At 42.5% G+C, this 26,576-nt stretch overlaps 1 protein-coding gene across 1 annotated transcript in view; it reads right to left on the bottom strand.

The window, feature by feature from the left end:
• Positions 1-26,576, bottom strand: part of KIAA2012 (KIAA2012 ortholog) — a 130,473-nt gene that overhangs the window by 57,171 nt on the left and 46,726 nt on the right. Inside the window, exon 11 of the mRNA XM_055122694.1 lies at positions 9,393-9,469. Within this exon, the coding sequence (XP_054978669.1) occupies positions 9,393-9,469 (77 nt within the window). The remainder of the gene's footprint in view (positions 1-9,392; positions 9,470-26,576) is intronic.

Here is a 26,576-nt window from a genome sequence, read left to right as displayed (position 1 = left end):
AAAATTTTCAGCCAAAATAGTGATCTCTTTTGCCCCAGGGGAGGTAGAAACTCTCCTTTACTGTGAGGGGGTGTCTGGCCGTATTTGGGTTGGATTTCTGCCCGTATTTGAGAAATGGCGCACCCTATTTTAAGATGGACAGAAGAGAAGAGGTGGGTTGCAGGGTGGGAGATCTGAACACATCCTTAGCTCCTCCCAAGCCCCAATTTTCCTTTAACCCCAAATGGTGGGATTTTCTTGTTCTGTTAGCTGAGAAACAGAGAATCTCAACTGATTTCACTGTGAAAAGATCATTTACACCGTAACAAAACAGAACAAACAAACAAAACCCCAGTGCTTTGATTCTCGCACTGACCCTTCAAGACTTATCTAGCTCATCATTTAGCTGGACTAAGAAGCTCCATTAGCCCTGGTGATTCTTAGAGAGCAGAAGGCTAGGAAAAGAAGTGGGGAAAACCCTTTCCCTTTCTTCCAGCCATCTCCCTCTCTCCTCCTAGACTTTGATGTCTAAGTCTTCCTGGGCAGCCGAGGCTGTGGGGATTGGGGAACCACTGAACACAGTGATCCCTGCTCCAAACCACCCCCCACTAACTCTAACAACCAGCCTTAAGATGCAGGCTGGACAATATTTAAAAAGTACAGGTAGTAGAGGAATCTTAGTTGGCAGAACTGTAAACAGTGAAACCAAATTGCAGACAAAATGGACACAGGTTTGGATTTGGGAGCTGGGAGGGCAGGGCAGAGGGGGTGGGTGGAATTGGTTAATATTTTGACTCAAGTCATTCCTGCTTGTCAAGCTTCTCCTTTTCCACATCTGAACTCTTAGACTGTCCACAAACTCCAAGTCCTCTTTTATAATAGCGTTCAAGGCAGGGCAAGGGAGTAGAACAAAAGTTACTTTTATAATTTATTGGAATTCCCCAGTGCTGAGACCATATGCAAATGTCTTCTCACCTGCTGTTCACCTGATCCTTGGGCAGACTAAGAAGGGAAATGTGATTGTCTTTACCAATGAGGAAAGTGAGCCCAGGAAAGTAATTGCCTGCACCCCTAGGCCAGTCTGGAAGAAGCTGGGATCTCTGGGGGTGGGTCTTCTTTGTGAACACAGGTCCACAGTGCAGAGGGGGTGCTATGTGTTGTGACATCTGTTTCCTCATCTGTGAAATGGGTATATTATACTTCACAGGGATAGTGTAAGGCCTAAGGGAGATCATCCTCCTCTCTGCAGAGAAAAGCTCAAGAACATTACTGTAGTTAGCATTTAAAGAGACCCTCTCAAGGGCTGGAGCAACAGCACAGCGGGTGGGGCGGGTAGGGCATTTGCCTTGCACATGGCTGAACTGGGTTTGATTCCCAGCATCTGATATGGTTCCCCTGCCCTCCCCCAGCACTGCCAGGAGTAATTCCTGAGTGCAGAGCCAGGAGTAATCCCTGAACATCTCTGGGTGTGATCCAAAAAGTAAATAAATACATAAATAAATAAAATTAAAAAAAAATAAAGAGACCCTCTCAGAGGTCAGAGAAAGCACTAAAAGCTGAGTTTGATCTTGGAGTAGTCCTAGCACTATTGGGTAAATTGCACAAACAATAAAAAAGGCCCTTTAAAAAATAATGATGTTAGGAACCAGAGACATAGTACAGGGGCTAATGTGCAGACACAGCATGTGCCCATCAAGCACAGAAGGAGTGACCCCTTAGCACTACAGGGAATGAAACCCAACACCTCTCTTCACAAACAGATTATATTTGCTGAAGTTTATGATCATCATATGGAGATTTGTTATACTATTCTCTCCTTTTACATGGGTTTGAAATTTTCTGTATCAATAAAAAAGGGAGGAGAGGAGATGTTGGAAACTAGCAGACAATAGATCAATAAATACAGACTTGCTGAAATAAATGATACTCATCGTGAAAATTCAGCAACGGAAAGCCTCCATTTTGTAATTAAAAACAACCCCTCTCAGTAAATTATCCTTAAATTGTCAGTGGAGTTTTTGGACTGAGAGAGTAATCCTGTGGGTGAGACTGAATGAGAAGATGAAGTTTGCTTAGATCTTCAAAAAACCTTTGAATCAAGCTCTATCACCAAAGCTATTTACAAAACCAGGGAGAGAGGGAGGGAGGAGGGTGAGGGAAGGAGAAGGGTGAGGGAGAAGGAGAAGCAGGAGAGGGGAGGGGAGGATCTGGGAACAAGGAGAAAGGCCGGGACTAGCGTTTTTAGAAAGGAGACACAAAGGGAGGAGATGGTGGGAGAGGCCTGAGCCCCAGGGGAGCTGCCGCCCAGAGGGCTAATTCCTGGCCCTATCTGAGAGCCTTAAGAAAATCTCTCTGAGGCCACGACTCCCCACTCCCCTTTCACAGGGCGCAGAGCTTTTCCAAAGAGGGAAATACCAAACACAGGCCAACAGCAGCAAGGGTCAGAGACGCTTGTGATTTTAGTTCAAAAGAAATGCCAGCTGAACTTCTATCTTATTATTACTGAAAGCAAAACAAGTGCAATCCCAAATCCTACTCTGAGGGTCAGGAGCCTTTCTATTATACCCAGGATATGAACCTTGATGTCAACCAAAGATTTGTCCATGTTTCTTGCTGTCAGTGTGTTTGTGTGGCTAGCTACCCTGTCCTGGGATTTGCATTAAGCACAAAGCTAAGATGAATAGTGCAGAATAAGAAAAAAAAAGTACCTGTATTAGTAGTTATTTATTTAATTTTTTAAATTGACTTCTTATTGGGTTAGCTCTATGTCTCTGTATGTGTGTAACTGTCAACAAACATGTCACCAAAATTTCTGGGACAGTACACTACTGAAGAGATTTCTCTGCTCATCCCTCCTATTCTTTTTATTTTTATTTTTTTTTTAGCTTTTTGGGCCATACCCGATAATGCACTGGGGCTACTCCTGGCTCTGCACTCAGGAATCACCCCTGGCGGTGCTGAGGGGGCCATATGGGATGCTGGGAATTGAACCTGGGTTGGCCTTGTGCAAACGCCCTACCCGCTGTGCTACTGCTCTAGTCCTCATGCCTCCTATTCTTAAAAGGATAGTTAGCTTGTTCGTTTAGAATGTAGCTAAAAAGTTGAGGCTTAGAAGGATGTTGAAACTAAAGGTCATCTTTAAACCCTTTTATAAAACTTAATGTGTCTACAGATAGGGGTGTGTGTGTGTGTGTCTGTGTGTGTGTTGTATGTGTGTTTGTGTGTGTCAGTGCACACTCAAAGAGGAAAGCTGAAAGGGGATACGAATAACCATCTGTGAAACCAGATGGGGAAGCACAGGTTTATTCAACCTAAATCCTAGTGAGCTAGAATTACAGGCTACTCTTTGAAATCCAAAAGAGGTAAATTTAGGACACCTAAGAGCATATATTAATTTATATTGTCACAAACTCATGAAACCTGAACTCCAGAGATAATATAGGTCAAAATAGAAGTGGCTTTGTGAAATGGGGAAGAGGGACATAATTCCAGTTGAACAGGATTTTTAGGACAGGATGAAAATTCTAATCCCCACGAAGCAAAACCCAACATAAAGCATGTGAGAAAGGATGTTTGCACTTCTAACAAAGAGAAAAAAAATTGACAATGCGAAAGCTGGTGAGAGGGTTTCTTTCTTACTTTAAACAAAGACATGTACTGATTCTTGGGAAATCTAATTAAGGTTTGAGCTTGTACTTTGATAGCCTTTACTTACAGCTTCTCTTCCCTGGCAGCTCAATGAGCTTGTGCCCCAAGCTCAAGAGCTAGGTCCAGATGGACTAGAGTTTCATCCTTTTAGAGCCCAACTTTTTTGAAAAAGAGGTAAGTTCATTGTCCCCCACAGTCTAAGGTTAGAGGGATAAGATGCTGTAAAAAGGTTCAGGAGACTCCTAAAGAATTGAGACTTTTCCTTGGAGACGCTTTGATGTGTTTATATAGTTTATATGTGTTTATATGGTTGCTATCGTAGTTGACATTACTGTGATTTCCACTTTAAAAATTAAATTGATGGCCTCAACTGAGGGGTAATTTTTCCTTAAGAGAGATAGTATAGTGGGTGGGGTGTTTGCCTTGCATGTTGCTGACCCTGGCTCAATCCTGGCATCCCATATGATTCCCTGAGTACTGCCAAGAGTAATTTCTTTTTTTTTTTGTTTTTGGGTCACACCTGGCGATGCACAGGGGTTACTCCTAGCTCTGCACTCAGGAATTACTCCTGGTGGTGCTCAGGGGACCATATGGGATGCTGGGATTTGAACCCGGGTTGGCCGTGTGCAAGGCAAACGCCCTACCCGCTGTGCTATCACTCCAGCCTCAAGAGTAATTTCTGAGCATTACCAGGTGTGGCCCAAGAACAAACAGAAAAGAGGACAATTGGGAAGGTCTAGGGACACTTCTGCTTATTACAAAAGTAATAAAATAAAAGCTGGGGCTGGGGGGATTGTAGTTACTGGCATCTAGACGGTAGAGTGAGCGATGATGCTTCATGTCCTACAATTCACGGAAAGAATGTCTGGTTCTGAATGTCAGTGGTGGTGAGCACAGAAACCCCATATTAAACCATTCATATGAGACTGTAGTCTGAGCAATCAGCATTTAAAAAATGCTTGAATTAAAACCCTCGATGAGAGGGATATGTTATCATTGATTCAATCAATGATTATTTATCTGATGTTGGACTATTAGGTTTCTTCCAGTTTTTCTCTATTATGAATAATGCTGCAAAAGACATTTTTATTCACTAAAATAGGATAAAGTCTTAGAAATTAGAAATATTGAATCAATGAATATGAATATTTTTCCAAGTTTCATAGGCCACAATGCTGTTTTCCTTTACAAATAGATGGTGCATAATTTTACAAACTATAATCTACCAGAAGAAGTGTATTGTACTAGTTTTCACCATTACCTTGCAGTACTGAGAGGTCCAGTTTTTAAAAAATGAGAGGAGGAGCAATATGGATCTCATATATAAGAAGATACCTCCAATTTTAACGTAAACTGGCCTCAGTTTACATTAAAATTACTACGGAGGATGAATATGCTTCCACATTTGTTTTCAATGACAATTATTTTGAATATGAATTGTTTATTTCTTTTGCTTATTTTTCTAGGTTTTTTTTGTTTGTTTTTGCCTTTTGGGTGATGCACAGGGGCTACTCCTGGCTTTGCACTCAAGAATTACCCCTGGCAGTGCTCAGGGGACCATAAGGGATGCTGGGAATCGAACCCGGGTCGGCTGCGTGCAAGGCAATAGCACACTATCCGCTGTGCTACTGCTCCAGCCCCTTTTTCTAGGTTTTTAAATGTTTTCCTTTTAAAATAGAAAGTGGGGCGCCAAAGAGATACCTTGAAACTTTGCATGTGGGAGCCCCAGGTTTTATCCCTGGAAGAGCATGGTACCCCCAACACCTAGCGGAGAGCAAGGAGCTCCAGCACTGTTGGGTGTGCCTCCCCAAATCGCATGTGATCTTTACCAAGTATAAACCATTCTGCTGTTATCATTAAAGCAAGATTTAAAATTTTTTTCTTTTAGTTTTAGGGTCATACCCGGTAATGCTCAGGGGTCATTTCTGGTTCTGAACTCAGGAGTCACTCCTGGCAGTGCTTGGGGGACCATGTGAGATGCTGGGGATTGAACCCTGGTCAGCCATGTGTAAGGCCAAGTGCCTTACCCGCTGTACTATCTCTCTAGCACCAATTTTGTTTTGTTTTCTTTTGTTTGGGGGCCACACCCAGCAGTGCTCAGGGGCTACTCCTGGCTCTGCACTTACTCCTGGCTGTGCTGTGTATGTGTGCATGTGTGGGAAGGAACCATATCGGGGGACAGAACACGGGTCGGCCATGTGCAAGGCAAGGGCCCTACCAGCTTTATTACTGCTCTATCCCCTTTCTTTCCTTTTTATTCTTACTCCACCTCCCTCCATGGAATAGGTATGTTACCATTTTTTATTTTTTAATTTTTTGGTGTCACACCTGGCGATGCTTAGGGTTTACTCTCCACTCAGGAATCACTCCTGGTGGTACCCTGGGAAAACATATGGGATGCTGAGGATCTGCTTGCAAGGCCAGCACCCTACCCCCTACTGTGCTATCTCTCGGGTCCGGTATGTTGTCATTTTTTTCTGAGATTTGAATTGATAATTTTAATGCCTTTCTGAGGCACTGGTCACCTCACCCAACTTGTAGTCCCTACGGAGTGGTCCAGGAAGAGGAAAAGCTTCTTTAGCGACTGATGTCAGCCTCGAGGTAAGAGCAGTACTTAACCCGTTGGCACCCCAGGAACAAATTTCCCTGAAACAAATGGAAGCCTTCGGAGGAGCCACGGATAGAAAGGAATAGGAACACGCCCGGAAAACACCAAATTCCACAAGGAGCTTCAGGGACCTGCATTTAAAGAAGGGCATCGTACCTTTAGGACTGCTGGGCTGGCAAGGCTCCATGTGCAGTTATTAATATGCAAAAAATGCCTTCATAAATACTTGATTCAGCTCACAGTGGGAGGCAGTTCATTTGAAAGCGGAAACGGGAGCTTGGAGTTGAAGCACGTCTGCGAGGCTCCCTTTTCTTTCTTCATCATGCTTTTCATCCCCTTATCTCCCCTGTACTTTCCATCCCCCCTCTGTCACCGGTTTAGCCCCTTCTTCAGCTCCAGGGAAGTTAATATTTTGGGGTGACTCATTTCTATGTAGGGATTTGTCACTGGGGCCCCGAACCTCGGGCCAGGTGTAAAAGGGGCGCCTCAAGGAGTTCATCCCACTGGGTGGAACCTGACATCCTGAGTCCTGCGGACAGGACAGGACCTCCAATCCTTGCTGCCTCAGCCACCCCTCGGGCAGCCCCTTAGGCCAGCAGCAGAGGACTTAAGATACCGCCAGTACAGTTTTTTTTTATGCTTTTATGCTCTCTGTCATCAAAATTATTTCTACTTTAGTATTTTGGAAAATAATATTTTATTATTTCAAAAAATTTAATTTGGGGGTCTTATGATTTGTAAAGTCATAGTATAAAGTCATATAGTAATATATAAAGTCATATAGTGTAAATATATATACATATATATCATATATATAGTGTAAAGATATATAAATATTTCTTGAACAAGTAACTTAAGGAATGAAAGTGCCTATAGAGTGTCATATAAAATGACATTTATGCTGACCCTTTCTGTGCCTTTTGTGTAGCAAAATCATGATTTTAAACTAATTTAAGAATCAAAGTTTTGTTAATAATAATAATAGTAATAATAATAAAATAATAAAAAGATACCGCCAGTAGGGGGCGTCCAGAGGCAGCCCAGGAATGGGGGCGGGGGACCAGGGCACGCAGTCAGACCACAATACCCCACTCTTACCTACTCTGCAGAAATGGATTTCCAGACCCAGGCCTGTGTCTTCTCATTAAAGGTTAGCGAGGGCCAAGAGTGCACCCTGGGGATTTCCCTGTCCCTCAGCTAGCGCAGTGATTTTAAAAGAAAGGAAAAATACGTGACTGAATGAATAGAGTTGGACCCCAAGGAAAGGCAGGCACGGTGTGTGGGGGAAGTGATGGAGAGGAAAAAAGAGAACTGAGAAGCAAGCGGGACCCAGAAGCATAAAGCCTGCGTGGTGAGGTCCTTTGCCAGCTTAGAGTGGGGAGCCCACCGTGGAAGGAATCCACGGAATTTGCCAAGGTCCTGCCACGTAGGTAACTGAAATTTGTGGGCCAGAAATTTGTTTCTAAATCCTTTCCAGATGCTTTATAGTAAACATGAAATTAGTCGTTTATGTGCAGTAGGTTAAGGAAGTAGTTAAAATCCAAGTCGGTGATTAATCTAATAAAGGGCCATTAGCCTGGTAAAGTCAGGGGAGGGAAGGGAGGGTCCTCTCCCTCTTCCTCAGGACCCCTCCCCCATTTTCTTTGTTACTTGGGGATTGGTAGGGGATCCCTGGATTTTTTCTCAAGTGACTGTACTTTTGGGGTTACTTGCAAAGACTGTAAAATGAGAGTTACTGAACAAGCCAACAGGTTCTGGAGGGCACAATGCCCCTGCAGTTAGCAAGTTTGGTGTGTGGCACCATCTCTGGGAGGAACCTGGGATTAGCATTAGAGACCCCTGGTCTGGGAGGCTTCGTGTTCCTGACTACAAACAAAGCTCATAACTTAGTCTAGGGCTGGCTTTGACAGATGAAGCCACACGGTCTCCACAGACTCACAGGGCAATGTGAAGTTGGTGAGTTATAGGGTAAGTGCTGTGGTTAGAGCTGTGGAATCATGACATTACATAACATATTGTGTTCTCAAGAGAAACAAGAGCTTCTAGACTGCCTTAGAAAGGGTGCCTTCAAAGTGAGCATGTTTGGGGAGAAAAAAAAGAAAAAGCAAACATTATTTTCTCAGTAGCTGGAAGGTCAGCTCTGCTATTTGTCCTTAGCAGAGGCTGTCCCAGGCCTGGGATTCTAGCAGTGAGAGTTCAGGTCCTTTCTTGGAATCCTGCTCTTTCACAGATAAAGACAAAACAACTTTTTTTTTTCTTTTTGGGTCACACCCGGTAATGCACATTGGTTACTCCTGGCTCTGCACTCAGGAATTACTCCTGGCAGTGCTCAGGGGACCATATGGGATGCTGGGAATTGAACCTGGGTTGGCTGCGTGCAAGGCAAATACCCTATCTGCTGTGCTATTGCTCCAGCTCCAAAACTACTTTTATTATTATTGCTTTTTAATGAGTTAGTGGGAAGAGTGAGTCTATGACAGGAGGCTAAAGATGTAGAGAACAGAAAGGTGTCACCTCCCCATTCCTCTGAGGCTGGGGAGAGAGGGGGAGGGTCTGAAACCTCACTGCTTTACCCTAGCTATTTTGAGACTCCAGTGCAGCTTGCTGGATTTCCCCCAACTTACCTTGTGAGGTAAATTTGAAAACAGTTTCAAAGATTTGAACAAAGGGACAGATTTTGTTTGTTGACATGTGTCCCTGAATTAGTAACACATATTCCTAACCCATCAAATGGGAATGTTTTCTTTACTTTAAAAAAAAAATCCTAGACCTGCAATTTATTCTTCATTGCTATTTTCTCTGATCCCTTTTAGGAATGAGAATTGGAGTGGACGAAGTGAGACCTCTAGCACCCTGTCCAAGCCCTCACTGCCTTAATAAATAATACCTTTCTGTGCCTATTGTTCCCCTTCTGACATTGCAGTTTATTCATGCACAAGAAGAGCCAGACAAAACAGTCCAAGTTGGGTTAAGACATTCCAAGTCTATGACTTAAGAAACTGCTGTGATTTTATAGGCTATTTGTCTTATTTTATTGATGAGGCAGCTGAGGCCCAGAGAGGTGTAGGATCTCACGTAGAGTCACACAGCAAGCTGAGACAAGAAGCCAAATGCCCCTGACTCCCAATCTCAGGTTCATTCAGAGATGGTACAATACCTGCTTTTCTGCCTTTTGTGTCAAAGGTGTGGTTTCATTAAGACTCACGTGCAGCTCGGTTCCAGATTCAGTGTTTGCTATTGTAGAAATCAGAGACAAAAGGATCAAGGCTGTTAGATCAAAGGCTCATGAATTTTTATAAATATATACATATAAGCCTGGTTCAGAGGTATAAGATTATAAACTTACATGTACCCATGACATTCATATTTATGTACCAAATAACCTCTACAAGTACAATTTAAAGACCACATTAATTATAATGTTAAGACGTTATATTAAAATTTCTACTTTTCTTGTTCTGGTTGCTCTTTGCAAGAACAAAAGTAATTCTTTGTATAACTTAAGGTCTGATAAAGCTGAAATTAAAAAGGAAATATTGATGGGAAAGAATCTGCTGATGCTGTTGAGTATAAATTTTGCATGATCACACCTCATTGAAGTAGAAAAATGTTTCTGCAACCTTCCAGATGGAGAGATCAGAGACACTGCTTTTCCCTCATAAGGTGGAAACCAGAGCAAACAGGAAACACCACAGTGAGGCTGGTGGGAAGTGACTGACAGAAATCATAGTGACTCCCTGATGGGGAGCAGTCCCCACATGACATTGGTATGGACTCTGTACAACTCTCTTCCACGTTGTGTTATCATTGCTTTTTTTGCTGGTGAAACCTGCAAGGTGACTCTGTTGGTTTCATCTGTAGAGCCATACCCTGTGGTGGCCAGGGCTTACTCCTGGCTCTGTGCTTAGATTCACTCTTGGCAGTGCTTCAGGGACCATATGTGCTACCAGGGATCAAATCAGGGTTAGTCATGTGCAAGGCAAACTCCTTTCCCCTTATGCTATCTTACCATCCCCTGCAAGATTCTTTTAGACCTGCCTAGCTAAATAGCTAATGAGATTCTCAGTAAGTACTTTAGCTCAAGATAGCCTAACTGAAAATTCCATTCTGTTAAAAGGCAGGATTTAGTTTGCTTTTATTTCCTTTTTCTTTTTAGCCCACAAAAGTAAATATAATGTTTATAGACAAATGTTTATTTGAGGGCTGGAGCAATAGCGCAGTGGGTAGAGCATTTGCTTTGCATGCAGCCGACCCAGGTTTGATTCCTCGACCCTGCTCAGAGAGCCTGGCAAGCTACCTAGAGTATCTCGCTCGTACAGCAGAGCCTGGCAAGCTACCCGTGGTGTATTCAATATGCCAAAAGCAGTAATAACAAGTCTTATGATGGAGATGTTACTGGTGCCCGCTCGAGCAAATCGATGAGCAATGGGATGACAGTGACAGTGACAGTTTATTTGAGAAACACATGTCTATACTGACAAGGATATCAATCTTTTGCATGGAACCAGTATCCAGAAAAACTTCTTACGACTCCCAAGCTTTCATGTACACTTTTAAGAATCAATAGTCATATAGACTTTGCCTTTTTTTTTTTTTTTTTTGCTTTTTGGGTCACACCCAGCGATGCTCAGGGGTTACTCCTGGCTTTGCACTCAGGAATTGCTCCTGGCAGTGCTCGGGGGACCATATGGGATGCCGGGGATCGAACCCGGGTTGGCCGAGTGCAAGGCAAATGCCCTACCCGCTGTGCTATCGCTCCGGCCCCGCCTTTTTGTTTTTTGGGTCATACCTAGCAGTGCTCAAAGGCTGACTTCTGGCTGTACACTCAGGGATTATGCCTGGCAGCCTTGGGGGATCATATAGGATGCCAGGAATCAAGCTCAAGTCAGCTTAGTAAGACAAGTGCCCCACCCCTTGTAGCATTGCTGTGACCCAACCTTCATCTTATCAACCCGAGACATCTACTCACTTCTGTTTGACTGACCTTCCTTTTTCTATTGTTCCTTAGCTGTCATCTTTTGTTTTGCTGAAAATGCAGAAAGTGACTTCTGTTTAAGACTTTCCTTAGTTACAGCAAGTAGGGAAACTGAGGCTCAGTGACAGTGATTTTGTGGTTCAAGACTATACTTATGAGATAGCACAATATCAGGCCTTGAGCCCAGAACTTTTGAGTTGTCATCTTGTTTTCTTCCTTCCACCTCACAGTACCTCTCAAGCTCGCCGCAGCACTATATCACATGGCTGTCCTTTGGACAAACACAGTCTGGCAGAATTATGTTGAAGCGAGGTTCACTCTGCTCATGGCTGGGAAGGAACCACACTCTCAGAAATGAAATATATAAATTCTAACACATCAGGGAAGTTCTTGCAACACTAGGAGAATGAATCAGTCAGCCAGAGCTCAAGAAATGTAAACATCTTTAGATAGGAGACTGAACAATCGCTGAGGACGTCTCCATCTCTTGGGTCAAGACCCTGGTAATTTACTGAGGTCCAATCTGTCAAGGAGGAGACAAAACTCAAACTGCATTCCTGGGAGATAAAATGATGGGACTGGTCAAACTTTCTTTCTGTACTACAAGGCAAGATTTACCACTGTTATCAGTGCTAATAAAGACTGAAGGAACTGGTCGACCCATTGACCAATGCAGGCAACTGGCCATGGAGACAGCCTGGAGCTTTTTCAACATCCCCAGGCTGGGGGGGCCCAATCAGAGAGCACAGACTGTGTAGCTTCCAGGAGCACTGAAACTGGGAACTCAGACCGTCTGTGATGAACATTTCTGCCATGATAAAAAGAAAACACATTCCTTCCATGACTGGCCACCACCAGGCCCAAGTAGACTTTCAAACGCTGGCATTAATCTGACTGCAGGCTTTTAGCTAGGAGATAGCGCTTCCACAGATAATCAGACCGTCTTTGAGATGACCTCGCCTGGCTGGGCTCTCATCCCAAGCTTCTTATGTCTTCTTCAAATCATGGGTTTCTTCACCAAACACTCAAAACTTGAAAGAGTAGCTGATTCTGGCCTGGGGTACAGTGCCTTAAAATTTGTTTCCATTTTAACCTATGTTGACTCCGTTTAATTTCCCAGCTGTTGTTAATTGTTCTTCAGTATGAATGAAACACAGTTGTAGTTATACCCATTGTTTCAGAGCATTACTTTCCCTTGCTGTTAGATATTCTGGTAGGTTCTGTAAATATCAGAATAGAGACCAAATCTAAAAACTTAGCAGCAAAGTCACTCTCCTGACCCCTTCCTATATTTGAGTCAGGGTTTGAGAAAGAACATGAGACCTTCAGGCTCCACAATGGCCAAAGATTTGGTGGTTACAAGGGCAGTGGCTGTTAGAGATGCTGGCAAGAAACCTTTTATAAGTAGATTTAAAGCTTTTCCCACATGCACCCTACATGAAGCTTGAGCAGTCTTAGATTGCTGTGTATTTGTGGAACTTCCTCCTTAACTTAAGGTGGTTACTCATGGAGGAAAGGATATCTCCTTGCCAAACATATCTCAGATGTTTGAGAATGGGGAAGGCAGATGAGTTGGATCCCCAGCACTGTATAGTATCCCAAGTACCACCAGGTGTAGCTTGGAGGTCTCCCCTCAGCTCTGAAAATTGAATGTGGCCCTGGTGACCCCAGCCTTGCTGGGCTTGAACAGCACTGCATCTTTGGGCACAGCTGAGCCCCAAACTGAGGAGGTGTCTAAGCTAAGCATGGCTGGCCTGAATACTGCAAGAGGAAGGAAGGGAAAGAGAGAGGGAGGGTGAGAGACAGAGACAGAGACAAAGACAGAAACAGAGACAGAGATAGGATAGAGAGACAGGGAAATACAGAGTAAGAAAGAGAGTGAGAAAGTGCAGGAGCAAGTGAGAGAGCAAAAGTATCTTTGCCCTTTCACAGCTTTGCCTGTGAACGTGCTGGTCCAGCAGAAACAAATGGGAAGAGAATAAAACGTCCATATTTGTACCCTTTTGGTTTTATAGTTTTGTTCAAAAATGGAAAATTCAAAGGCAAATTCCAGATTATTAAAATAATTCTTCCCATAATAAACTGAACCATAAAAGGAAGGATAATTCTGGTTCTTCTACATAGCCCTGCTGCCCTTTCTAAGAGTGATATCTAAAAATACTTTATTTTATATGCTCTGACTCAAGGCGCCTGTGACCTATAGAGCTTTTATTGTAACAAATAAATAAATCTCAAGTTTTTCTGCTTTACACAGGAGACCAGGACCCAAGATGACCTTTTGGTATTATCATTATTAAATTTTGGGGAAAGATGTTAGGTCTTTATGGTACACGTTTTCACTTGAGATCTTAAAGGAGGAGAAGGGTGATATAGGCATAGTGAACAGTTGCTTAAGACCAGAGAAAGTGTCTAAGCTAAATCCAGATACCAGAGAGTTCTATTAAAGGAGACAAATGGACACATCTATAAGGTATGTCAGTCTGCATTTAAATATGAAAATTCTTAGTAAATGCAACTGCAATATTTTCTTTCCAATTTGGACTGATAGTTCTTTCACTTAAATCTTTTAAAACAGAGACTAGCTCAGTCTGTCTCCAGGGTCTGGATTTAGCTCTGGGAACACCAACTTCTCTTGCAAGTTCATAAATTATTTTTTATGGAAAGGTCCAAAGATGCATGGCAATTTACCAAGTCCTAAATGGAAGACAATTTAGATGATGGGATTTAAATTTGAGTCATACATCAGCAAAATATCAACTTCATGAGTAAACCTCCAATTAAGATACTTCATAAGATTAATAAGAATATCATGGGGAAACGGTGTAGAAGGGGGAAATGAAAAAAAGAGATGGAAGGTAGTAAAAATTAGAAATTGGGTCCCCATTTGACCCAGCAATACCACTCCTTGGAATATATCCTGGAGAGGCAAAAAAGTATAGTTGAAATGACATCTGCACTTGTATGTTAATCGAAGCATTGTTTACAATAACCAGAATCTGGGAAAAACCCTAGTGCCTGAGAACAGATGACTGGGTAAGGAAACTTTAGTACATCTACACAATGGAATACTATGCAGCTGTTAGAAAAGATGAAGTCATGAACTTTGCATATAAGTGGATCAACATGGAAAGTATCATGCTAAGTGAAATGAGTCAGAAAGAGAGAGACAGATATAGAAAGATTGCACTCATCTGTGGAATATAAAGTAACAGAATGGGAGACTAACACCCAAGAATAGTAGAAATAAGTACCAGGGGATTTGCTCCATGGCTTGGAAGCTGACTCACATGCTGGGGGAAAAGGCAGCTCAGATAGAGAAGGGACCACCAAGTAAAGTGTGGTTGGAGGACCCGCTCAGGATAGGAGATGCATGCTGAAAGTAGACTATAGATTGAACATGATGGCCACTCAATATCTCTCTTACAAACCACAACACTCAAAAGGAGAGAGAGAACAAAAGAGAATGCCCTGGCACAGAGGTGGGGTGAGGTGGCGGGGTGGGAGGGATAATGGGATCACTGTTGGTGGAGAATGGGCACTGGTGGAGGACGGGTACTCGAGCATTGTATGACTGAAACACAAGCATGAAAATATGTAAATCTGTAACTGTACCCTCACAGTGATTCACTAATAAAAAATAATAAATTAAAAAAAAGAGGTTGAAGATAGATCTATGGACAAAGGAGCAAACCAATTCAGTTCAAAGGGTGGTTTAATTCTGCAGAAAATAATACTCTTGGTCAGTGCTCCTAAGCAATTGTAGATATCTGGCCTTTCTGCCTTTAGTTTTATCTGTTTAAATCCATTCTCTATGTAGCTGGAAAAGTTCTCTAAAATAAAAACATAGTTATGATAATTCCTACATAAGCAGGATCTCACAGCTTTTGAGACAGATCTCTGAGCTGCTGCCTGTGACCCTTCATGCACTGGTTCCAACCTTCTCCACCCACTATATTTCTTGTCTTCCCCTCCCCTACTTGTGTCCTGGAGACCCAGCGTTGATAAGTTGCTTACATTTCTTTCTTGCTACTCTGTTATCTAATCTTCCTATGGTCCCTTTCCCTGCTCTGGCCTTTCTTCTTCTCCCCTTGGCTCATTCCTACATATATGAGAGCAGTCCCTGAGTATAACTTAAGTCTATGTAGAAAACTCCAGTGTTCATAGAGCATCACTTTACGAGGTTCACATAAACAAAATTTCTAAGGATGTGTTTCTCTGAATGTTTTCCTGTAGATAAGTGGCATACACTCATTCATCACTCTTAGTATACTCCATTACAGAGGACAACATTAAAGCATGGACTTGGTCTCTGTATTCTTTTTGTTTGTTTTTGGGTCATGCCCAGTGATGTTCAGGGGTTACTTCTTGCTCTACACTCAGGAATTATTCCTGGTGGTTCTCTGGAGGACTGTATGGTAGACTTGTCAGCTGAATGCAAGTCAAGTTCCTTACCCACTGTACTCTCAGTTCATAGAATAGCATGGCATTTGGTATTAGTAGATGGTAAGTTAGTGTTTGATGAATGAATGGATAAATAATGAATGAGCAATTATGTGCTTTGAAGACCAGATTCACTAATTCTTTCTATTGTCTTCATTAATTTTCAGATGAAGAATTGTGGAGAGCTAAGACAAAAACAAGTGAAATCATTAGGCCTTAGGGAGATGTGTGAAAGAAGTAAGAGAAGAACTGGGAGAGAAAATTTGAGTAGAGGTGAACTATATGACAGGCCAGTAATATGAGTAGAGGTGGGTAATTTGAAGCTATGTCATGTTTTGAGGGTTCAAATTCTTCTGATGACAGGGAACTCAGGAGGCTCAGATAACCAGAATAATATTTGCTTGTAGGAAAGGAAACACAAGAATAGAAGGAGGAAAGAGGATGCTAGAATGCCAAAGACAAACTTGGCCATTACAGAAACAACCCATGGCAAGCTCAATCTCTGGGAAAGAGAGAGAAAAACACCTCTGATTCCTTCTCTTCTCTGTTGGTAGTTACTGAAATACCTTAGGCTAATGCAATTTTATTTCTTCTTTCAAAGCTTTTAAACATACTGTTTCCTCTGCCTATAGCACAATTTCTTATCTCCTCCTTGTCCCCAAACATTTTTAAAATTGTAAAATACATACAAAATAAAATCTGCCATCAGAGACATTTGAAGTGTACAGGTTAGCTGTGTTAAGTGAATTCACATGGTTGTGCAACCGATTGTCAAAATTCTTTTCATCGTGCAAAATGAAACTCTATACCCATCAAATAACAACTTCACTTGCTCCCTCTCCCCAGCCCTTGGCAAATACTGCTCCACTTTCTGTTAGTCCAGCTTCCACTGCATTCCTGGTTAACTCCTACTAATCCTCCAGCCCAGACAGAAGTGACAGAGTACAAGATTGTGCTCAGAGGGCTGCCTGGGGGCACTTGGTGGTGCTGGTGATTGTGGTGCATGGGGGGCTGTGTGAATCTGTGAATCTGATGTTCTAACTCAGGGTCTCACACATGCAAGGTATATGCTCTACCTCTAGATGCCAAATGTTTTAGGGCAGGGGCCCATGTACTTCCAGCATTAAAACAATGCTACTAGCACACCCCAACTGTAGGTTTTCAATATGTATTTGGTGGATGAGAATTCATCATTGGGAGGCCAGTCCGTCCTCACCCCACCCAATAAATAAAGTAGCCTGACAATTAGATGATTCTTTGCCTTCCTCCCTACCTTCCTCCAAAGAGGATGAAGATGATTTACAAATCACTCCGATTCTGGATTGATAAACTCATTGAAAGTCTGAAGAATACTTTTCTGATTTATACTTTCATTTTATTAAGGATATGATGTACATTGCTATTCACATAAAGTATGAGATACAAATGATCTGGGTCTTACTTGAACTACTTGAAGAAGCTCACTGCACAATACATTTGGTGTGATGGGGGGCACACTTCACATTAATTAGTTGGTGCCAGGAATCAAACACAGTCCTCCCACATAAGGAGCATGTGCTCCATCCCTTCGAGCCATCTCCCCAGCCCCAACACAATGCAGTGTAAAACTGGTGTGCATTAAAGATGTTTGCATGTGAGGGATACATCTGCGATCTGATGAAATACTTTTCTTTTGACAATGCAGGGTATTTCAAATCTCCTAAATACATTTTAATAAAGTGTGGATGACTATTAGCTTCTCAGAAGTATCAGTATTTCTAAGCAAATACTCCTAAATCCAAACTAAAACTATGAATAGTGATATTGTAATTTTATTTTATTTTATTTTATTATTTTTTTTTTTTTGCTTTTTGGGTCACACCTGGTGATACACAGGGGTTACTCCTGGCTCATGCACTCAGAAATCACTCCTGGCAGTGCTCAAGGAACCATATGGAATGCTGGGAATCGAACCCGGGTTGGCTGCGTGCAAGGCAAACGCCCTACCCGCTGTGCTATCACTCCAGCCCTAATATATATATATATATATATATATATATATATATATATATATTTGCTTTTTGGGTCATACCCGGTGATGCACAGGGGTTACTCCTGGCTCAGTAATTTTAGAATGAAGTAAAATTGTAATATTTTCAGCCAAATTAAAATAATATTTTTGGTCTGGAGAGCTACCCTAAAGAAAGGATTAGCTTACTTGAAAATATGTTTGTTTCTCCCAAACTTTCACCCTTTCTTCATTTTTTCCCCTCTCTAAAGCATGTGAGCCATTAACTACAGTGCCATCCACAAAAAAGTGTGTGGGTGCTGAGTAAAGGGAAATGAAATGTAGGGAGGAAAGGACATACCACTGAACCATCTGATTGGTAGGGTTAGTTACTAACCTACTAAGCTTCCTAAACTTGTACATATTAACAGATGAAAATGTGACTGTTTAGTCTGACCTCACTAATCATATACAGGGAAAGAAACATGGTGTCTAGGACTCAAAACCAGGCTTTGTACTACCAACTATGTGACCATGAGTAAGTCCCTTTACCTCTCTGAGTCACAGTATCCTTGATGACTATAGAAGCAAAGAGTAGAATTAACCTCAAATCATTGCTTTGAGGCTAAAGTAAAATGATGAAAATAAAACGTTGAGCATATTGGTTGGGATATGTGAGATAGATAAAATGGTAGCTTTCTGCTTCTTCATCATCATTGCTGTCATCCTTTGCTGGGAGCTTTGATTTAAGAGTTGCTCTGGCCCAGTTCCAGTCAACAAGGAAGCAAGAGCAGATCGCCCCCATAGCTCTCTCACCATGGGGAGGATGTGCATCCAAGGTGAGGGCAGGAGGGGATGCAGAATGGCAGGTTCTCAGTCTTCCTCTTTTCACAGAGTTTGACATTGGCAAGTCTAAGAACGTCTTTTATCCTTGTAATTTTGTAGTTTCTGGCAAAAACAGTTGCCTCCACCTGGATCTGGCTCCAGCTCTCAGTCTGTGGCATTACTTCCTGTTACGATAGTAGGTCCCTCCTGCAGAATTCATAGCTGCAAGTTCCCAAATAAGCAGTGAGGAAGGCCAAAAACACTTTCCTATAGATCAAAAGCTATTTTTAGGAAGGTAAGCTTATTTATCCATAGTGGAAATGAAACATAAAAGGAAGTTTAGAAGAGGTAAACTGACCTCAGTACTCTCTTCAAAACTTGGATAGTTGGGCCTGGAGGTGACTCAGTGTTAAAAGTGCTTGTCTTGCAAACATGAGATCACCAGTATGGTCCCTAGTGCTACTCACATGCATCAGTGAAGTCCCTGGCCTACTGTTTGGAACTCCCAATGCCACAAAAGTGTGCAATCTACATCACACCACAACCAGGTATGAGTGTGTGTGAGCAGCACCACAACTAAAGTGTGTATGCCCTCCCTGCCTAAGTACTGCAACTAAAGTATGTGAGCATTGAAGCCAGGTGAGTGACCTCTGGTGAGCACCATGGCTGAAAAAATGTATGTGTGACCCTAATTGTGACAATAGCCAAAAGCTGGGGTAGAAGCAAGAGAATTAAACAAAAAAGTAGATAATTCTCTAGTTTGTGGTTGTGCTAGTTGAGCTGTGCAACTCCAGATGGGGAGCTGTCCCCATCATTATTGTGCACTGTGGCACACAGGACATCCCTGCAAATTCTTCCTGGATCAGCTAAGCATCAATACTCAAGTGAGCCCTATACCTCCCTGAATACTTACACTCAGACCATAGCACATAGGGAGGTCCAACTAATGAGACCCCATATTTTTCAAGTGCAAGAAATGAATGCATTTTCCAACTTGTTGCCATATCTAGGGAGAAACTGTGTTTTTCTGGAACTCTAGATATGAAATATTACATGTGTCAAAGACATAGATGGGAATTGAGGTCACATTTGTGGGGGAGAGACTAGCCTTCTAAGAGGTTTTTGATACCAAATCCCTTTTTTCTATGGCTGATATTTGAATCAACAGATTCAGAGGCTGAAATCAATTAGGATTTTATCCAACCATGTGAAGAGGTCTTGAAAACACCATTTTCCTTACCCCATGACAGGGAAAAACATGAAGTGAGACACTTAATATTTTAACTGTTGTATGGATCAGATAGTTCTAAAAGTTCACTGATACTACCAAGGAAAGAAGGTTGATCCAGGCATTAAGAAGCAGTGAAGAAAATAATATTTTACCCAAATGTTTTAGTGGAAAACACAAGGACTGTGAAGCAAAAATTCCGAGAAGATCCTTTGATAGAGCAAGAGGATGAAAGAGTTAATTCTTAACACATGCTGTGGAGAAAGATGCCCAGATTTGAAGAGCAGATGTGCCCTGGGCCCCTGTGCACAGCAATGGAAGGGTCAGGTACAATGGAGGCGCCCCTGCCTCCAGCTGAAGCATGAACGCAAACGCGGGGGCTGGACCAGGGAGACAGGAAGGGTTCCCACACAAAGGCAGACTCAGAACAGCCTTGGGTGAGCTTTTGTTGTCTTTGTTTTTTTTTCCCCCCAAATTTTAGTCACTTTAGGTGAAAATTATTTGCCCAGATGTACTTGTTAGTAGAAGTGAAAAGGTAAATAAAACATTGCAATTTTAATGGCTGCAACAAAGTAGGATTGAAAGACCCAAGAAAGATAGTTATAGCAGAAATAATAGCAAAAAGGCTTGTTGAGAGGATTTTGTGTGGAGGAGAGAGAGAGAGAGAGAGAGAGAGAGAGAGACAGACAGACAGACAGACAGACAGACAGAAATGGGGGGTATCTCTTTTCTACTCGAATGACCCTTTCTGTTTGTTTGCACTTCCACTGTGCACTTTAGAGAGTCATGAAGAGAGAAAATTCAAACTGGAAAAGGCTTTATCTTCTATTTAACAACTCACCCAACTGATTTACAAATACATATGTGCAGGCCTGCATCCGTATGTATATATTTGCACTTCATTGTCTTATTACCATAATAAGTATATTAAAAGATTGCCAGAAAAGAATGTTTGGGTTTCCTGACTCGCTAAACTGTGTTGGGGTTTGGAAAAGCTTGCTCGTGGGCACAGCCACACGCATGCATGCAATTTAGGACGGGCAGCATGATTTGGGATTCTGAGAATCAACACTAAAGAGAAAAAAGCCATAATTAGTGTTAATTGTTGACCTTATGGTTCAGGAATAGATGCTCTGGAGAATGGGAAATGAGAACAAACATTAATTATTGAGCAGGGACCTTGGAGACAGACACTCTGGATTAAAAGGAGAGAGATAAATTGCATAATGAATGTTAATTTTCCCTCGAAGAATTGAGTGGTCGCTGGTTGGAAGGGAAAAAAGAGGCTAAAACAGTCATGAAAGAGAAACCTCAATGTGTGTTGGGGTCAGAGGGCGCAGGGGGGGTTATACAAACACTTTCCATCACTGCCAAGGCCTGTCCTTTCCCTACTCACAGCTCCCAGGAAATTCATGGACAGTGTTTTCCTCAGGACTCTCACTAGTTACCACAGGGATCTGCTAGGAGGTCCCACTATTTCGCTTCCCGCGCAGAAGCCAGCCAACGGCCACAGTGCCTTGCTGACAAGCTGAGAAATGACTGACACTGGAATTTCTTTTTCATGTGTGCTGGAGGGAATGTATTTAAAATGAGGGCAGAGGCTGATCGGAGGGCACACAGGAGAGGGCTGAGGACCTGTGTGTCCGCTGCTGCCACTGGGAGGTGAGGAGGGCAAGGTCCTGGGGCTTGGGGCATACCTTGTTGTTTTATCTTAATTGCAATACACAGAAGCATAAAGGGGAGGAATCTTCTTCACTGGAAGTGCAAACAAACAAACAAACAAACAAATGAAATAACCCCTTTTACAAAGGAGCTCTGCCTATAGCTTTGTGGCTGGTGGCCCCTTCCCTTTGTGGTCCCCAAGTAGCTTCTCTTGCGTCTCCTACTTCTGTTCAGGCCCCATCAGCTCTGTCTGAATGGTTCAACAGGGGCCTGAGAGCTCAGCTCTTCCCCTTGCAGCTTCCTTCTCTCTGGAAGACACACTGGCTTGTGTGCTGTCTTTTCTCAGACAACTGTGAATCCTTGTTGCTGCAAAAGTCTTTCATTTCTACCTGGCCCTCAAAACCTTCCCTTGCTGGGCCCTGGCCTCCTTTGCCAGGGTCTCTGTCTACAGAAAGTCCTGTCCACAGTGTGTTCACACCGGCTATTGTGCCTTTTGTTCTTCTACCTGGTAACCTCTCTCTCTCTCTCTCTCTCTCTCTCTCTCTCTCTTCCTCCCCCCCTCCATGTATCCATTGCAACTAGTTTCTCAAAGGTCAGTCCTCAGTGGTATCCTTTGCAAAGCCTTTCCATGTCTCCTAGATGCCAAGGAATCACTTCTTTGCACACCTCTGAATCGTGTTACTTGGAACTCTAATACTGGTACCACTCATGTCATTCTACCTGGTGTTGAGTCTGATGCTTGTGATTCAGGTTTTGCCTGAGCAGTATCCATAAGGGCCAATGTAAAGCCTTTGGAAGTGGGGAGGGAGAAAACAGCCTAAGAGAAATATTGGCCTGAAGGCAAACCCTCAGCAGGTTTAAACAGCTTGCACAGTGCAATTACCTCCTTCCTTTCTGTTTCATCGCTAAGCACAGGCTTTGTGGGATATTTGGGATGAGGGAATAGTGGATGATGTCTGTAACACAGTGCCTGAAATCATTAACTCTCAATATCAGACTCCATATTGAAAGATTTTGTTTTAAATTTTATTTTAAAATTTAATTTATATAATGAATTAAATTAATTAAAAAATAAAACATTGTTTTATAAAAATTAAATGAGTAAAAATGAGAGACACCCTTCCCTGATCCATGCTCATGGTGCTTGTGCTCAGTACATTTAATCAAAGATGTCCATGTGATGTCTTCCCCTTTATAGATCCTCTGGTGTTTTATGTTGGAATTTTACCAATATTTTACAAGGTGAACTGCAGAATGGTCTGGTTTGATTGGCACGAAGGGAAGTGAATACGACTGGCAGATGTTACCATAGTTGTGTTGCATGTTGAGGACCATGTGAGTTAAGTACTTGAATAGAAGGCAGAAGATAAACACATCTTCCCTGTTCCCCTCCGTGGCCAGGTCCACAGGAAGGTGGGCCCTTCAGAGACTCTTCTCCACGAAGTCAGCCATCAAATTATAGGTCCCGGCCTTCTTTCTTTTTTTTTCTGATCTTTCTCTTTTTTTTGTCTTGTTTTGTTTTGTTTTGGGGCCATATCTGGGCAGTGCCCTCGCTTTGTGCTCAGGTGTCATTCATGGAATGCCAGGAATCAAACTGGGTCTGGTTGCATTTAACACTAGTGTCTTTTTGGGGGGTGGGGTTGGGTAGGGACACACCTGGCTGTGCTTGAGACTTACTCCTAGCTCTGGGGCTCTGAAATCACTTTGATGGGCTCCGGAGACCATATGGGGTGCTGGGGATTGACGCCAGGTCAGCCACATGCAAGGCAAGTGCCCTGCCATTGTCCATCATTCTGGCCACTTAATGCAAGTGTCTCAACACATGTACTGTCTCTCCAAACCTTCTCATGACTTTAGGGTTCTCTAAAAGAGTGGTAGAAGACAGTTTCACAAGCTCTGTAAAAATTATAAATGCCATGCTATACAATAAAGGGAAGAAGAATGAAATATTCAATCTCCACATAGAATGTTTTTCTTCATAAGCATTGCTAGCAGGTCCAGATCTGGTTTTGACATTTGTCTATTTTGGAAACCAAAAAGTGGTGGTGACACTCCATTTCCAGTCCCAGGGAAGGCAGGGAGTCTTTGTACTTGTTGAACTCACTGTATCACTGTCGTACCGTTGCTCATTGATTTGCTCGAGCGGGCACCAGTAACGTCTCCATTGTGAGACTTGTTATTGTTTTTGGCATATCAAATACGCCACGGGTAGCTTGCCAGGCTCTGCCGTGCAGGTGGGATACTCTCAGTATCTTGCTGAGCTCTCCAAGAGGGACTGAGGAATCAGTGCTGAGCTCTCCGAGAGGGACTGAGTTTTCTGTCCAAGGAACAAAAGTTCTTCAGAGGTGTGCTGCCAGGGTCACCAGCGCACCTTCCTGGGTTTCCTCTTTGCTGCATCCACTGTAGTAAGGGGAAACTATTTCATTTGTTTGAGATTCAGGGATCTATGCTTAGGGGTCATTCCTGGCTGTGCTGGGAGTTGGGGAGAAAACCATCTATGGTGTCGGGAACTGAACCCTGGTCAAGCCACCTCTCTGGTCCAAGGGGAAACCAATTTTTGCAGAATGCCAGCAAACATATTGAGGAGTTGGAGTTCTAGGGGTGACCATACTCAGGGTGCTTGGGTCAAATCCCCACTTTTCCTTTTATATGGGAAATAGCTGAGACCCAGAGCAGTGAAAATATATGCCCACGACCATAGAATTTATAGGTGGCAGCACTGAGAATAAAACCCACAATGTTGGGCAGTTGCTCCAGAGTTTGCTCTTTCCATAGGCAGCATCTGAAAAGCTTTAAATCCCCAGGCACCTTCTTAGCAAGAGCGACTAAGAGAAAATTCCTTGTCATCGGCCTTACCAAACCATTTTACTACTTTTCACTACATACAATCCATCATCCATTTTACCACAACCAACCCATCACACATGACAAATGGGGGTGAACAAAGAAAACATCCACTGTTTAGTGGATGTGTGCCCCCAAATACTTCTTCATGCTTTGAAACCAACTGGGATGTTTGTGGACCTTTCATCTTTCTGTTTATCCCAATGGAAGGCCATTGGGAAATCATACCCAAATATATTCTTTATTATTGAAATCAAATGAATCTCAAAGCTAGAGACTTATAAGACTAAAACTTTATTATAGCACCCATAGTTGCTGCAGGAATCTGGGGTCACTAAAGTATGAGCCTGGAAGGCTTCTAAGGAACTGTGGGCAGAGCATCAGTCAGCAAGGCTGTCTTACAGGAGCTGGGCCATCTTCTGTATTTTTATTTTATTTATTTATTTTTAAATTTTTATAAAGTTGTTCACAATAATTCATTATATTTAATATTCATACACCAATACGACCACCATTGCACCTTCTCACCACCATATTTGAATGTTTCCACCCCAAATCCCAAACCATGCCCCCCAAAGCAGAAGGACCATCTCCTTTAAAGGTGACGCATTCACAAACATTTAAGGCTCATTTAGTCGCTTGTATGGTCTTGCTCCATAAGACCCAACAGTTAGTGGTAACAACTAAAAGAGAGAGACAGCAAACTGAAGCCATAGCACCTTTTGTGATCCAGTCCCAGAATGCACCCACCATTACTTTGGCCATGTTCTATGTCCATTAAGAAGTAAACCACTATAATAGTAGTCCAGCCCACACTAAACGAACAGGTCAAAAAATTTGTGGACATATTTTAAAACAACCAAAACAAGGGGGAGATGCATGAAAGAAATGCTCAGTTATGTGGCCAAAAACCAAAAAAAACATGTTTTGGGGGGGTAAAGATTCACTTAGGATGAAAACAAGGTAACTGAAGACTGTAAGAGAGGTCAATAATTCAAACTGATATGGGACCTGATTCATCCCAGTCTAAATCATTGGCACAGATACTCCCCTGAGAACTGCCAAGAGTGATCCCAGAGCTTAGGACTTGGAGTAGCCTTGAAGCACTACCAGGTGCATCAACAGCCCCCTTCCCTCCCCCTCCCCCCCAAATATAAATGAACTAAAAAACTTCTGAACAAAAAGAGTCTTCTAGGGCCAGGCAAATAGTTCAAGTGGCAGAGGACATGCTTAACATATGACGGGACCCAAGTGTGATCCCCAGCACTGGCTCTGGCAGCCCACAAGTACCACTGGTCTCTGAGCAAGAAGCTATCAGACCACACTGCCAGGATGAGCATCCTTAGAGGTGGTCCAAGATCCCTCATCTCTCAGCACTACTGGCATGTCCCTTATAAACCCCTTCAAGACCTTCTAAAATCAAACTTCTATTGCTGCCCTGTAACTTGGAAAATAGGAAACAGATTTGAATCAAGGACTAGCAATTCAGAGAGCACATCCAATGTTTGCACTTGGATCCTTCCAACTTAACTTTCCTTTCCTTTGTGAAGCCTTTAACTTCTGAGTGTTGCAATATCCTCACATGACCAAGAGAGTCAAATTCCAGCTCTGGTCTTTATATATAATTTTTCCTTTTTCCTTCTGAAGGTTCACAGTCATTTCTCAATGCAGTCTGAAAGCAAGATATCATGATCTAATTGCTTAAGAATTTATTTCCAAATAGATGTTGACAGAGGCTGAAAGTCTTAGAGAGATCAGACAGATCATATTCCTTCCTTGACCAAGATTTTTTTCAACTATAAAAACAACAACTATGATCCCCAAAGAACTTTCCTTTGTAGCATCTGGGGTTTCAGTCAATTACAAACATTTCTTGGATATAGTGTAGAGATAAGGGTTTCATGTAACATATTTGGGAGCAAAGCAGAAAATAGATTCAGATAAACACAGTAATCACAAAAGGGAGATTAAGAGGGAGAAATGGCTGAGACTATATCCAGGCAGTTGTGTGAAATGAGGTGAATTTATTAAGGAAAACGTACTATGAAAGAGGAGTCTTTGTTTGGAACTCAAAGATAGTTAGGGGCAACCAGGCAAAGACTAGGAGATAAGAGAAAGAAAATTGAATATCTGGGTCATCAAAAAGATGAGAGAAAGATAGGCCTGATTCTCTGGGAGAAGAGACCTGAAAAGTAGGGTGGATATATGGGTCAAGATGGATTTGAACACACTGAGCTGCAAAGAATTTGGTTTGGTTGGAGCAAATTCTTTGCAAGATTTGAAAAATTGTTTTATATACAGCTTCTCAAACACCCACCTAAACCCCAACCCCAACAACAGATCTTTTCCATGAATAGAGGCTTTTTGAAAGCTAGACCTA

This window comes from Sorex araneus, chromosome X (assembly GCF_027595985.1).
Source record: "Sorex araneus isolate mSorAra2 chromosome X, mSorAra2.pri, whole genome shotgun sequence".
Classification (NCBI taxonomy): domain Eukaryota; kingdom Metazoa; phylum Chordata; class Mammalia; order Eulipotyphla; family Soricidae; genus Sorex; species Sorex araneus.
The sequence above is the reverse complement of the archived record's forward strand: the minus strand, read 5'-3'. Positions and strand labels throughout refer to the sequence as shown.